Source organism: Mirounga leonina, unplaced genomic scaffold, assembly GCF_011800145.1.
Source record: "Mirounga leonina isolate KUSES-001 unplaced genomic scaffold, KU_Mleo_1.0 Mir_176, whole genome shotgun sequence".
Taxonomy (NCBI): Eukaryota; Metazoa; Chordata; class Mammalia; order Carnivora; family Phocidae; genus Mirounga; species Mirounga leonina.
Genome location: NW_023270454.1, coordinates 10,313,288 through 10,329,643, shown reverse-complemented (window position 1 = coordinate 10,329,643; position 16,356 = coordinate 10,313,288). Strand labels below are relative to the sequence as shown.

The following is a 16,356-nucleotide window of genomic DNA, read 5'->3' as shown; positions in this document are numbered from 1 at the left end:
AGACTTCACTCCCTTCACAATACTTAACTCAAAATGGATCACAGGTCTAAATCTAAAATACAATACAATTAAACTTCTAGAAGATAACATATAAAAAGCCTAGATGACCTTGGGTTTGGTGATGACTCTTTTAGATACAACACAAAGACACGGTCCATGAAAGAAGAACTGATAATTTGGACTTCTTTAATGGGACTGGAGGAGATTATGCTAAGTGAAATAAGTCAAGCAGAGAAAGTCAATTATCATATGGTTTCACTTATTTGTGGAACATCAGGAACAGCGTGGAGGACATTAGGAGAAGGAAGGGAAAAATGAAGGGGGCGGGAATCGGAAGGAGAGATGAACCATGAGAGACTATGGACTTCAGGAAACAGACTGAGGGTTCTAGGGGGGTGGGGTGGGGGATGGGTTAGCCTGGTGATGGGTATTAAGGAGGGCACGTACTGAATGGAACACTGGGTGTTATACGCAAACAATGAATCATGGAACACTACATCAAAAACTAATGATGTAATGTATGGTGATGAACATAACATAATAAAATAAAATAAAATAATTTAAAATTTCTGCAAAAGACATTGTTGAGAAAATGAGAAGACAAGCCACAGACTGGGAGAAAATATTTGCAAAAGACACACTTGATAAAGGACTGTTATCCAACACAGACCAAGAACTTTAAAAAATTCAACAAAAAGAAAACACCCTGCTTGAAAAATGGGAAAAAACTTAACAGACACCTCACCAAAGAAGTATATATATATATATGGCAAATAAGCATACGAAAATGTGATCCACATCATATGTTTTCAGGAAAAGGCAAGACACCACTACACAGCTATTAGAATGGCCAAAATCCACAACACTGACAACACCAGATGCTGATGAGGTTATGGAGCAATAGGAGCTTTCATTCATTGCTGGTGGGAATGCAAAATGGCATAGCTACTTTGGAAGACAGTTTGACTGTCTCCAACAACACTAAACATATTCCTATCTTACGGTCAAGCAATCTCATTCCTTGTTATTTACCCAAAGGAGTTGAAAACTTATGTCTACATAAAAACCTGCACACAGATATTTATTGCAGCTTTAAATTGCCAAAATGTGTAAGCAACCAAGATGTCCTTCAGTAGATGAGTAGATACATAAACTGTGGTGCATCCAGACAATGGAATATTATTCAATCCTAAAAAGAAATGAACTATATGGGGTGTTATACGCAAACAATGAATCATGGAACACTACATCAAAAACTAATGATGAAATGTATGGTGATTAACAGAATATAATAAAATAAAAAAAAAAAGAAATGAGCTATCAAACCATGTAAAGACATGAAGGAAACTTCAATGTATGTTACTAACTGAAAGAAGCCAATATGAAAAGGCTGTATGATTTTAACTATATGACATTCTGAAAAAGCCAGAAGTATGGAGATGGTAAAAAGCAGTGGTTGCTAGGGGTTGGCGGAGAAGGAGGAATGAATAGATGGATCACAGAAGATTTCTAAGGCAGTGAAACTATTCTATGTGATACTTTAATTGTGGGTACATGCCATTATATGTTTATTGAAATCCATAGAATGCACAAAACCAAGAATGAGTCCTAATATAAACTATGAACTTTGGGTGATAATGATGTGTAAAGGTAGATTCACCAATTGTAACAAATGTCCCACTCTGGTGGGGGATGTTGACAGTGGGGGAGGCTGTGCATGTGTGGGACAGGATTTCTGTGGAAAATATCACATGTGGAATTTAAACCCTCTGCTCTATTTTCCTGTGAGCCCAAAGCTATGCTAAGAAATAGTCTACTAAAAAATAGCATAACTGAAGCCATAAAACTCCTACAAGAAAACAGGAGGAAACCTCCTTGACGTGGGTCATGACCATGACGTTTTGGATATCATACCTAAAGTATAAGCAACAAATCAAAAATAAACAAGTGGGACTGCATCAGAGTAAAAATCTTCTGCACAGAGAAACTAATTACCAAGAAAATAAAAAGGCATCTTATGAAATACGAGAAAATATTTGCAAAGACATATCTGATAAGGTGTTAATATAAGGAACTCATACAACTCAATAGCTAAACCCCAAATAATCTAATCAAAATGGGCAATGGATCTAAGTAAGCATTTTCCCAGAGAAGATATTCAAATGCCCAATAGGTCATGAAAACAGGCTCAATCTCACTCATCACCAGGGAAATGCAAATCAAAACCACAATGAGATATCTCGTCACACATGTTAGAACGGCTAGTATCAAAAAGACAAGATAGAAAGTTGGCGAGGATGGGGAGAAAAGGGAACCCTCATGCACTGTTGGTGGGAATGCAAATTGGTGCAGCCACTGTGTAAAACAGTGTGAAGTTTCCTCAAAAAATTAAAAATAGAGCTACCCTATGAGCCAGTGATTCCACTTCTGAGCATATATGCAAAGAAAGTGAAATCGCTATCTTAAAGAGATATCTGTACCTGCATGTTCATTCCGGCATTATTCACTGCAGCCAAGCCATGTAAACAACCCATGGCCCATCAGTGGATGAATGATAAAGAAAATATGATATTTTTCAGCTGTAAAAATATTACTCAGCCATAAAAAAGAAGGAAACCTTTTGCAACAGCATGGATAAACCGTAAGGGTATCAAGACAAATACTGTAGGATCTCACATGTGGAATAAAAAAACAAAAAAAACAAAAAACTGAACTCATGGAAATGAAACAGACTGATGGTTTCCAGAGGTAGGTGGGCAAAATGGATGAAGGTGTTCAAATAGTACAAACTTGCAGTTATGAGATAAATAAGTCCTGAGAGTTAATGTACAGCATGGTGACTGTAGTTAACACAACGCTGTTGTATATCTGAAAGCTGGTAAGAGAGTAGATCTTAAAAGTTTTCACCACAAGAAAAAAATTGTAACTACGTGAGGTGATGGATATTAACTCAACTTACTTTGGTAATCACTTTGCAATATGTACATATATCACATCATTACATTGCACACCTTAAGCTTATGCAATGTTATATGCCAATTATATCTCAATAAAACTAGAAAAAACATAGTACAAAGAAATTTTTCCCAAAATACTTAAAGAATAAGCAGCCCACAAAATGCCCCATCATCAGATTGCTTTCATGTACGTTATCCAAACACGGCATTCGTAACTACCACCATCAGAATTGGGGGATCACCCTTGACACACCACTGTTGCTTAATCTCCAGACCTCATTCGAGTCTTCCCAGTTGTCCCTTGTATACATCCTTCATAGCAAAAAGGACCCAAACTGAGGCCACATGTCATGTTTAGTGGCCACATCTCAGTGTCTTTCAGTTTAAAACAGCTCCTCTGTCTTACCTTGGCTCTCAGGACCTTAATGTTTTTGAAGCTCGCGGGAGAGGGACTTTGTTCAGTGCCACTAATTTAATGCTTTCTTGTGATTAGATAAGGTTCTGAGTCTTTGCTAGAACCATCACTGAAGGATGCTGCGTTCTCCATTTGCATTCCACCAGGTGGAACATGATTCTCAATGTGTACTTTTACTGATGATGTTGACTTGGATCATTTGATGAGGGAGGTGTCTGCCGGGCTCCCTTGAATAGAAGTATTCTTTTTTTTTTTAAAGATTTTTATTTATTTATTCATGAGAGACAGAGAGAGAGAGAGAAGCAGAGGGAGAAGCAGGCTCCCAAGGAGCAGGGAGCCCGATGCAGGACTCGATCCCAGGACTCTGGGATCATGACCTGAGCCGAAGGCAGACGCTTAACCATCTGAGCCACCCAGGCGCCCGAATAGAAGTATTCTTTTCCCCTTTGTGATCAGTAAGAATGTTGTGGGGAGGAAGTATGTAAATATCCTATTTCTCATCAAGCATTCACCTACTGGTCTTAGCACTTATTGATGATTCTTGGCTGAGTGTTACTATGATGTGGCTGTTCCAGATATTTGCTTAATGAATGAATCTGCAGCTCACAGCCCAAGAGGTGGATGGGTGTGATCACATTCCCTTGTGCTATGGGGTCATAGGGAGAGATGGTCTTTCTCTTCTCATGAAGCCAGGGCAGGAGTGGGAGAGATGATCCCTCTATAAACTCACTTGACTGCTTTTACCCCATCCCTGCCAGCAAGCTGAAGCCTGCAAGGATTCCTCCAAGACATTCAGCAGACCAAAACCTGATATGTGGAACAATTTGCAGTCTTTCAGGAATGCAATGGGGAGTCAGAGAAGAGTTTTAAACAGAGGAGTCATGTGTTTAAGTAAAAACAAAGCGAAACAAAACAAAAATTATGAATCTTGGCCCTTACTTCCTTCCCTGAAATAAAATCTGACTCCACCTCTGAGCCTACTCTCAGCCAGGTGCCCCAGAGGTATTGATCTGATAATGAGAGTCATACTAAAGTGTAAGTAACTCACCAAGAGACAAACACTCTGGCTGCTGTGTGAACAGCTTGGACTAGTGCAAAATTTTCAGCCAGGGAGATGAGTAAAAAGATCCAGGAAGGACATTCAGTTTGCTTCACTTTCCAGAAACCTAGACAGGAACCTTGTTTCCAAGCATGTGAAGATGCTACATGTCGGAGAAAGAAAGGAAGGGGCTCCCAGCTCCTCAGAGGGTTCCTGAGGCTATGGACCACAGGGGTGTCCTGTGCCCCCCATTCCCCAGCAAGCCTCGCTGACTTCTGCTTCAGATGCCCCATACCTTTGGTTTCCTTGAGCAGCTCTTCTGTGAACCTGACCACCTTGGCCACTTCCACCCATGGGAAGCCTTTGCCCACTGCAAAGATGATGCTTTCGTAGAGAGTATCCAGCAGAATGCTTCGGCGGGAGTCTCTCACTTCATCAAACTCCTCCCAGTTCAGCAGTCTCCGTAGATGCTCCCTACCTTTTGGTTTCTGTAGGGCATGACATGAGGGATGGAGAGTGAGACTGAAGAATCAAGATGCCATCCTCACTGGGCAAACTACTACTGGGGTCTTCACAGGACTCCCCATCATCCTGAAGAGTGACCAGGAATGTGGGTGTGCCTGAGCAGAATTATGCTTTCATTTCTGGACAGCTTTTCCTCCCCGTTCTGGGAATGTGCTCTTCTTTCTAGCACCGCTCCTTCCTCTGAGAGTTCTCATGCTAGTCACTGCAGCTTCCAGGTTTATATGCCTCCAACAGGCTTCAAGTCCTGACTTACGCTCCCTCCTTCCTCTTCCTTAAAACAAAATTTGACTCCCCTCTGAGTCTGTTCTCAACTAGCTGCCCCAGAGGCATTGATCTGATATGAAATTCATGTTAAAGTGTAAATGACTGCAAAGAAGCTTGGTAAGGCTATGCTTTTGAGAAGGACTATGTCTTACTTGGTGAAAATTCAGGCACTTTAGCAGACCAGCATGGGAAGCTTGATCAGAGTCCTAACTATAAAACCCCAATTCACCTGAGTGTTTGTCTGGCCCTTCCAGAAAAGTTTTTATAGAACGTTAACAGATGTAGGAGAAGCAAGTGCCTTTTAAGGAGGGGGTAAGACAAGGTGTGGCATGAAGTGGAGACCCACCAAAAATGGGAGTGCTGCTTCTCTGGGGTGAGGGGACTCTCTGGCTGGGGGAACTCCTGTAGGGGAACTGATGACAGAATTGCTGCCAGGGGCATCCAGAGACTCCTCTCTCACCACCTGACCCAGGCAGCGCTTCCTGCAGCACTCACAGATCCCCAGGTTGGTGTCTGAGGGGACAGCTGGCTGGGAGATCTAGAGCAGCTGGTGAAAGCGCATGCCCTAGGGTGGGGAAGGAGGCCCCACCAAGAAAGCCTTTGCCTGGTGCCTACCCATCAGCTCATGGCTGCAGGTCAGAAACTGATCTGTGCATATAGTCACATGGGGTCCTCTTGCTTGAGCTCTACAGCAGTGCCTTGCCACCCCTCTGTGGACAGCCCTGCTCTGGAAGGAGCTTGCAGAGAGCTCCAGGCCCTGCTGTTGGGTCCTCATTATTACATAGCCACCCCCACCACCACCCTTGCTCATGTCTTTCAGCCTCAGAATTGGCTCTGAGAAGTCAACAAAATCTGCCCCCAGCCTGCATTAAAGCAACAACCCTCTTCCCCCCACCCCACCCCACAACCACACACACACAGCCACACATGTTGGCATACAAGCCCAAAGAGCTCACAGGGCCCTGAGGCTCTCTGGTGAGAGGTGGCATCCCATGGTGACCAGCCCCAGGGACCTCCCTGGTCCTCCTCAGAGTAGAGGAAGACACAGTGTCTTTGTGCTCATCTCCTCCTTTGCTCCAGTCAGGCTCTGACCCTGTAGGAGGAAATAATCTCTAAGCTCCAAAGGCTGGTAAGCCTTTGGCCTGGCATTCCAGCTGGCACACACTGATTGGGGGCCTCACAGATGGTGTATTGGGAAAGGAGTCACGTCCAAGGTGTCTATCTGAGGAAACACCATCGAGGGGCCACTTCTCACACACACCTCACCGTTACATCAATTTGAGCAAACTCCTTTTAAAAGCTGTCTTTTCTTTTCACCTGAAATTGGAAGACTTTTTTTACTCCCTGGGGTGTTAAGAGTGCCATGGCCCCTGCATCCAGTTGCTAGGAGACCTAGCCCGGACTGACTCAGAGTTTCTGGAACCCTGGGGGTGAGTGTGCCAGCTTTGTGAGGTCATGAAGACCTGCTTTGAGGTGGCTTTTTCCAGGCTTCTTTCCTCCTGGCCCCTCCTCTCCAGCTGGGCTCTGGGTCTCATATCCCTACACCTGCTTCAGGGGCCTTGATGCTTTTCCTACAACATCTAACCTCTCCTTCACAAGAGGTGCGTTTTCTCACGCTTTCCTGTGAACACTCATGAATGTCCCCCATCCTACATCTCCTTTAACCCAAGCCCCACTTCTCTCCTTCCTTTCAGGGTCAAGGATTTGTCTCCATGAAAAGATTGGCCTCCAGCTGCTGTCTTCAGGTCCTCATGGACTTTCCTCCAACCAAGATCTGGTTTCAGATTCATTCTTCTTCCTTGGCCAGTAGCATCTGTGACCCCCAGTTTCCTGCATCCTGACTTCACTTCAGGGTGCAGAAAATAGTTCTGTGGGGGTGTCCTCTAGCTCGGTGCCCAAGCACCCACATACTGAGATGAGTAGGGATCAAGTCTCTTCTCTTGGGGTTGGTAGCTGAGCTGTCTGATCATAGTGCTGCCTCCACTGGTACCTTCCCAGGCCTCCTTATATTTTTCAGTTTGGGCCTTTCTGGCCAGAAGTGAAAGCTCCCAGGTTATAGTTCTTCCTTGTGTGGGGGAAGAAGCAAGAGCTCCCAAGCTTCCAGCATCTGCCACTTTAACCATCCAAAGGCATTATTCTTGTCAGACCCATGGCTCCATCAAGCTGCTTCTGTGACCCACCTTTGCTACCCTCATGGACATATTACTTCAGGGCCCTTGCTACTTTTCCTGCCATGAGGAAGAACTTGGTTAGGGCCACTTAGTTCCACTCCTGAAGATTACTAGGGACAAAGGGATGGGGAGGGGCGCCCTTCCTTCCCATGAGGCCCTCGGGCTCCTCGGGCAACTCATGTCAACTTACCCATTCTCTTTTCAGCAACCCTCACACTCTTGTTTATCTCCTGGAGAGTGTCCTTTTGCAATGTGTGGTTGCTTCGTCATGGATCTCTTTCCATCCTCATCACCCTTGGCTGAAGCTTCTTGGCTTCTTTTTATTTCGTCTCATTTCATTTCATTTTATTTTATTTCTTTTTTTTGGTTTTATTTAAATTCAAGTTAGTTAACATATAGTGTATTATTAATTTCAGGATAGAATTTAGGAATTCATCAATTGCATATAATACCCAGTGCTCAATTACATCAAGTGCCTTCCTTAATGCCCATCACCCAATTACCCCATCCCTCCACCCTCCATAAGCTGCTTTCTCCTGAATGATCTCTCTCTCCACCCTTCCCCTCTCTGCCTTCTCTGAAGACTTCTTTCCCTCTATTTGTTCTTTACATGTTGGTGTTGTCCATTGCTCTATCTTTACCCTCTTATCCTTCTAAGCCATATATTCTTTTTAAAAACTCTAGTATTGTAGCACTTAACACAAGATCTACCCTCAATACATTTTTAAGTGCACAACACAGTCTTGTTAACTACAGGCAGTATGTCGTATGGTAGGTCTCTAGAACTTACCCACTCTGTGTAACCAAAACATTATGCCCATTGATGAGCAACCCTCCATGCTCCTCTCCTTCTAGCCCCAGCAACCACCGTTCTACATGCCTCTATGTAGGTGGTGACTGTATGAGAGTGACTACTTTAGGTATCTCATATAAGCAGAATCATATGGTATTTGCCCTTTTGTAACTGGCTTCTTTCACTCAGCATAAAGTCCTCAATGTTCACAGGTCATGTATTCTTGAGGGATTTTTTTTTCCTGTTACATGACTTTAATGTCCATCCATAGCAAATGACTTCCAAATTTATGCAATGGATGTGTCCGCTATCCTCTATCCCCAGCTTGGGGTGTGCTGATGTGCCATCTCTTCCCAGAGAAATGATGACTGGGGAGCTCTGCTACTTGTTAGGTTTGTGGGGGTCAAGGGGTCTCAGGGCTTCTGTGGGGCATGTTGCTGGGGGGAATCCTGATGCAGTGGTTTGAAGGGGTGAGTCCCCAAGTCTAGGCCTACTCGGTGGGAGCTGTCCCTGTCTGTAGTCCTGGGGTAAGTGCTGCAAGCCAGTTGCTGTGCCTGGACACTCGGATGCCCTTCCTTGACTTCTCTCCCATGTGGCATTCGGCTGGGGCTCAATACCCCAGACCCAGAGCCACTTCTCATCTCCTTTCCCATTCCTCTCAATTTTCTCCTTATGGTCACAGTTCTCTTTGTTACATCAGAAACTCAAACAGGCTTAGACCAAATGAGATTTTATTGTTGCACATAACTAAAATGTCTTGGGGTATGTATAAGGGGAAGCTAGATCCAGGTGCACCAATCTCTGTTTATTCTCAGGATCTTCCCGGAGATTTTCCTTTATCACCTCTTCCTAAAATGTACTTTTCACTCCCCTCACCTGGCTAACTCTCATGGATTTTGCAAAACCCAGCCTGCACATTAGCTTTTCTGGAAAGTCTTCCAGATCCTTCTTCCCCAGACTCGTTAGGTGTCCCTCCAACTGTTCAAGTCAGCAACTTGTGGGACATTTCTGACTGCTCCTCCCCCTGTTCCTTCCCAGACACTCCAAGTTTTACCAAATTTACCTCCTAAATATTTATTGAGTTCTTTCTCTTCTCTTCATCCGCATTGTTACTTACCCAAATAGAGACCCCATCAATTCTTGCCCCCACTTCCTTCACCTATTCTCCATACTGTCACCAGAGTAAACAAACAAATCTGATTATGGGCTGGAAACTGGCAAGGGGGAACTTGCTAGGGTGATCATAATGTCCTGTATCTTGTTTTAGGGGTTGGTTACTCTGGCATATATCTTCACTTAAGATCTCTGAATTCTATTTTATGTAAATTATATCTTCCCCTTTCTCTGCAAATGCAAATACATACACACATGAAATTGAATTATGTCAGTTTCTTGCTTCAAAACTTTTAATGATTGCTCAAAGAGTAAGCCCTGAAGCCTTCATGGGGCTCAAAAGGCCCTATAATGATCTGGATCCCTCTTCCTTGTCTAGCCCATCCTGGCCACTGTGCCCACGGCCACTTTTCCAATCCTCCTCTGTCCTCCCTCGAGAACTTTGCACATGCTATCTTCTCACCTAGAACACTCTCTCCTCCCTCACTCTGCATCCATCATTCTGATACCTCATGTCCCAACTTAATCATCTCTTGCCCAGGGAAACCTTTCCTGAGCTCCTGTGATGTGGTCTTGTAGTACTAAATGCATCATGAACAGCACTTCGCTCATTATAATTGTTCACTTTGATTAACCATTTTGATGATTTGTTTTAATGCCTGTTTCCCTCTAGATTGTAAGGCATGATGGCATTTAATTTTTCAAAAAAGATTTTGTTTATTTGACAGAAAGAACAAGCAAGAAAGCACAAACAGGGGGAGCAACAGAGGGAGAGGGAGAAGCAGGCTCCCCGCTGAGCGGGGAGTCCGATGCAGGGCTTAATCACAAGACCCTGGGATCACGACCTGAGCCGAAGGCAGACGCTTAACCTACTGAGCCACCCATGTGCCCCAGCATTTCATTTTATTGATGATGATTTTATTTCCTGCTCTACAAGCCATGGTAGGCTCAGCTGCTTGTTGACTGGATGTGACTATCATTATCATAACGACAGGATATTTCACCTGTTTATTGAGGGCTTCTCCCTCTAGCCTGCTTTTCCCATGAAGACATGGACAATGTCTTCCTCTCTGAGGCCCCACTGCCTTGTGTAGGGTCTGGATGTTGGCTGGCACTCAGTGTTTGCTAGTTGAATAACTGGAAGCATCATGAGGTGATATTGACAGGAGGAAAACAAGTTACGGACCTACATTTGCACTTGACTCATTTTGGCCACACCCAATGTTCTTTATTAAAACATGGATTTAAAAAAAAACAAACAAACATGGATTTTCTTAGATCTCCCCTGCAATCCATACAAAAGCCACAGAGTCCAGCACTCTTAAACTTAATGGTGTTTGAGGTACCTTTTCATATTTACTGTTTGTGGAATGAATATGTGTATGTCAACTCACCTATGTTAAAAGTCTGTTTGGTCATAACGATTTCATATACTTACCAAGCAATGCTAAAGAGTGTTTTCAGTTAGCACATAGTGAGAGCTACATTCAGTAGCTTTAACTATCTCTTTTAATCCTTACAATAATTCCATTGGATAGATAAAATAATTATTATTCTCATTTGGCATATGAAGAAGCTGAAGTTTAGAGAGATTACATATCTTGTACAAGATCTCACAAAACTAGTATTGGAACCCTGACCTTAACACATGGCCATACTAATGGCTATTGCAGGATTCAAGAGTTTTCTAGATAAGATCTGGACATTTGGGTTCACGGACTCCAGTTAGTGCTCAAGTAGTTTATGTAACTTCTCACTTCAGGCTATAATACACATTATAACCTAGAGATTTCTTTTTTTTTTTAAGATTTTTTATTTATTTATTTGAGAGAGAGAGAATGAGAGAGAGAGCACATGAGAGGGGGGAGGCTCAGAGGGAGAAGCAGACTCCCTGCCGAGCAGGGAGCCCAATGCGGGACTCGATCCAGGGACTCTGGGATCATGACCTGAGCCGAAGGCAGTCGCCCAACCAACTGAGCCACCCAGGTGCCCTAACCTAGAGATTTCAACTACCTTTGAATGATTCGGGGAAAATCTGACCATTATTTTTCTTTTTATCCTTCATCAGCATCAACATCTTTTTTTTGTAGCAGTCACTGTGTTATCTGTTAGAACCTCAGAACTTATTCATCTTATAACTGGAAGTTTGTACCCTTTTACCAACCTCTCCTTATTTCTATTTCCCCAACCCCAGCCCCTGACAACCAACCACTTTTAAACTGTTTCTGTGAGTTTGACTTTTTTTTTTTTTTTTTTTTTTTTTTTAGATTCTACATATAAGTGAGATCATATAGTATCTGTCTTTCTGTTTGGCTTTTTTCACTTAGCATAATGCCCTCCAATTTCATCCATGTTGTCACAAACAGCAGGATTTTCTTCTTTCTTATGGTTGAATAATATTCCATTATACAAACACACACACGCATGTACCACATCATATACCATGTTTTCTATATCCATTCATTCATCAGTAGACACTTAGGTTGTTTCTATACGTTGGATACTGTGAATAATGTTGCAATAAATATGGAGATGCATATATCTCTTTGATATCCTGTTTCATTTCCTTTGAGTACATACCCAGAAGTGAAATTGCTGAATCATATGGTAGTTCTATTTTTAATTTTGCGGGAAACCTCCATATTCCATAATGTTGATCAACATTGTTTTTATCACCTTCATTATCGTACTAGGACAAGACTGTGGATGCTAGAAATACAAAAAGATACATATATTTAAAGATTTTTATTTATTTATTTATTTGAGAGAGAGAATGAGAGAGAGAGAGAGAGCATGAGAGGGAGGAGGGTCAGAGGGAGAAGCAGGCTCCCCGCGGAGCAGGGAGCCCAATGCGGGACTCGATCCTGGGACTACAGGATCATGACCTGAGCCGAAGGCAGTCGCTTAACCAACTGAGCCACCCAGGCGCCCGAGCCTGCTTCTCCCTCTGACCCTCCTCCCTCTCATGTGCTGTCTCTCTCATTCTCTCTGTCTCAGATAAATAAATAAAAAAAATCTTTAAAAAAAATTTAATGTTAAATATTTAAATTAAAAATTTTAATATTTTAAATATTTAATATTTTAAAATATTGCATCTGGAAGGGAATACAGAGATATTCTTGTCCATGCCCTTAAATTTCCAGGTAATGGAATGAGGCCCAGAGCAAAGGGAGCATCACTGGTTAGATATCAGAATCCAGACTGGAACTCAAGCGTCTGACCCCATATTCTCTACATCATGTTACCTGCCCATGATGGTCAGTTTTATGTGTCAATTTGCCTGGGTTGTAGTACCAAGTTATTTAATCAAACACTAAGCTAGGTGTTGCTATGAAGGTATTTTGTAGGTGTTATTGACAGCTACACTCAGGTGACTTTAAGTAAAGATTACTCTTGGTATTGTTGGGGGAGCTCTTCTAATCAACTGAAGGTCTCAAGAGAAAAACAGAAGTTTCCTGAAAAAGAAGAAATTCTGCTTCAAGACTGCAGTATCAGGTCCTACCTGAATTTCTGGGCTGCCAGCCTGTCGTATAGATTTTGGACTAAAGCACTGTAATCACATAAGCAAATTCCTTAAAATAAATCTCTTAATATCTATCATCCATCTATCTATCTATCTATCTATCTATCTATCTATCTATCTATCTATCTATCATCATCACCATCATCTGTCAATCACCTATCAATTTATCAAGCTATCAATCTACTATCATCATCATTTATCAACTATCTATAATCATCATCTATCTCTTTTTTTGGTTCTGTTTCTCTGGAAAACCTTGACTGATAATGTGCCCTTAAGGAACTTACATGGCACACATAACTTTCATTTACATATATACAGCATAGGTACATTTAAAGAAAATACTAAAATAACAAAATTTTCTTAAAAATATGGTTACCTACTAAGAATGCCCAAGGTAAGGTGAAAGCAGTCTAATAGGACAGTTGACAGACTGGCAGATAACTGTAGAACTTTGATTTCTTCAGTAGAGATATAGAGAATGCCAATTGTTCTCCAATACTTATTCCGTTCCTTTGCATTACTAACAGAATTCTCATGTTTGGGGAAAGGGGCAGCACTATGTCAACTAAAAGCTACATTTCTTAGATTCTTTCAGCTAGGGCTGGCCATATGATAGAGTTTTTCTCCGATAAGATATAAGCAGAAGTTCCTAGCTGGCATATAAGGGAAGGGTTTTAAAAGGAACATATCCACCTGCAACACACAGTTTTCTCTTTTTCTCCTTTATTTTTCCTGCCTAGAACATAGATGCCATGGTTGAGGCCTCAGAAGCATCTTGGACCATGGGGGTGCCTGGGTGGCTCAGTTGTTAAGCATCTGCCTTCAGCTCAGGTCATGATCTCAGGGTTCTGGGATCGAGCCCTGCATCGGGCTCTCTACTCTGCGGGAAGCTTGTTTCTCCCTCTGCCCCTCCCTCTGCTTGTATTCCTTCTCTTGCTATATATCTCTCTGTCAAATAAATAAATAAAATCTTAAAAAAAAGCAACTTGGACCATAAGAAAAAGACTAATCAAATCAGAGAGGTCTTAACCTTGACACACCAAACCAACACTATCAGTTACCTACTTCTAGATTGTTCATGGGAACACAAAAACAAACCTGTGTTTAAACCACTGTAAGTGGGTGGCTGGTACTCACAGTTCTACCAATTCCTACTGAGGCTGACCATAGTACCAGAAGTGGGATGCTATCATTAACAACCTAATATTTGAAAGTGACTGAATGAAAAAAGTAGGTCGAGAGATATTGGTGTATCAGATATTACAAAATAAAAGCTACATAATACATTTGAACACATTTAAAACTGTCACCTGCTGTACCTTGGAATGTATACCACATGTCAACAAAAGTTGTAGCACCAGGGAATATGGTAAGAAAAATCCAGACTTCTGGCAGCAAAATTCAGAGAGAGAGAGAGATAAATTCAGACTGGGGTAGGACAATCTGCAAGCAGAGATGGATGAAAATACTGATTTTCTTAGAGGTATACCCTTAACCTACAGTCTACAATCTATGCTTGCTGAGAGCATTGCAATTTTCTGCTGTATATTTATTAAAGATGATGTTTTAAAAATTATGGCAAAATACACCTAACATACAATTTACCATTTTAATAATTTTCAAGCATACAGTTCAGTGACATTAGGTACATTCACATTGTCATGCAATCATAAGCACCAACCATCTCCAGAACTTTTTCATCTTCCCAAACTGGAACTCCATACCCAGCAAAAAATAACTCCCCATTCTCTTCTCCCTAAAGTCCCTGGCAGCCACCATTCTTTCTGTCTGTATGAATTCAACTACTCTAGGTACTTCATATTATTGGAATCATAGAGTATTTGTCCTTTAGTGATGGGCTTATAATGTCCTCAAAGTTCATCCATGTTGTAGCCTATGTCAGAATTTCCTTTTTAAGGCAGAATAATATTCCATTTTATGGATAGACCACATTTTGTTTATCCATTCATCCGCTGGTGGACACTTGGGTTGTTTCCACCTGTTGGCTTTTGAGAATACTGCTGCTATGACCATAGGTGTCCAAAGTGATCACTGTAATTTGGAATCTTATAGGATCAAAAAACCAACTGCTTCTATACTTCAACTGAACAATTTATAAATAGTGGCTTAAAAATGACAGCCATAGTAAGAAAAGACTGCTATCCCACTAGGCAAAGACAATGATCTTCTAGTAAAGATAGGATTAATCCTTCCAAATGGAACATTGTTAGAAATTACCTCAGGTCAGTAGTCCTATTTTATGAGCTAAAGTATTACACAGTGGCCAATAGAAAAAGACCAGCAGCCTTAAAAATTAGGTCTAGATAGGATCTTTTGTTCTGTGTGGTTGATTGCACATGGAATCGACAAGAACCAATGAGAACCAAAGTCAGCTAAGTTTTGAGAGAACAATACTACCATAGAAAGCCCAACCTGACCTGCAACATCCCATGACTCTTAGAGCAAAACTATTCTTATACCTTCAAACCTAAACAAATAAAAGGTGAGCTTTAAGGGCTGTGAATTTCTAAGAAAAGTCATCTTTCCAAACACCATTCTGAGATGGAGCTTGGGAAATAATGGATGAAGAAAAGCTTCCCAGAGGGGAGAACAGTGAGGAAAATTCTTAGGGGAAATTCTCTCAGAGGTTGAAGCAACTGGCCAGGAATATGATCCATGGTCAAGACCAAGAGCCCACACTGGTTCTTTTTCAGAGTATTCCAGGATTGCCATGAATCAGTGAAAGCTGTGGGTTTCCCATTATTCTCTCTCCTTTATGGGAGTTTTAAAGACAGTTATCTTCCTTTCCTGTCATTGCATATAGGGGGTGCTGGAGCAGACTCTTTGACTTTTGGTTTTTAGACCTTGGGCTACAGGGACCACATTTAGACATGATAGAAAAGATAGCATCACCCTTAGTGGGTATGAATATGAATATGAATATGAATATGAAGAAGGGTATTTATGGATGATGATCTGTCCAGTATTTATTCTCCCCTAGTCATCCCAATAGGACTCAAATTCTCCTCAGGGAGCCATATACGCAACTGAAAAACATTTGCCTGCCTCCCTTGCAGATTGGAGTGATTATGTGATATACCCTGGATAGGTTTTCTGGGCTTTGGAAATCCCATTTGCCCTTTATCTCTTTCTTTCTTCCAATTGTGAATGTAGAGATGATCACTGGAACAATAGCAGTCATGTTGCAAGCACATGGGTTAGAATCCCATCCCGGGATCCCTGAGCTTACTGCACTAGCCACTGACTACTAAAATCTGAACTTTTGTGGTATGAGAGAAAAAAAACACCCACTTCGTAAGCCACTGTTATTTTAGATTTATGTGTATCAACACTCAGTCTCTCAGTGTTACAGAAACTAAATTTTGAGGCCCAAGTTGGGTCAGACCAGGTCATGAGATGGATCATGCAATGGGGGTTTCTTGTTCACAGAAATAAAGCGATTTACCAGAACCAGGAAGTGGGGGCGTTTAGGTTGCAGGATATCTCCCCTGGTCACCAATGTGCATTGCACGTCCTACTTCCTGTCAGGGTC

General features: G+C 41.9%; 1 protein-coding gene across 1 annotated transcript in view; it reads right to left on the bottom strand.

Moving 5' to 3' along the window:
* CUNH8orf74 (chromosome unknown C8orf74 homolog) overlaps positions 1-16,005 on the bottom strand; it is a 35,690-nt gene extending 19,685 nt beyond the window's left edge. Inside the window, exons 1-2 of the mRNA XM_035023233.1 lie at positions 15,904-16,005; positions 4,707-4,899 (exon numbers count right to left, since the gene is read on the bottom strand). Coding sequence (XP_034879124.1) covers positions 4,707-4,899; positions 15,904-16,005 — 295 coding nt within the window. The remainder of the gene's footprint in view (positions 1-4,706; positions 4,900-15,903) is intronic.
* Positions 16,006-16,356: the final 351 nt, after the last annotated feature.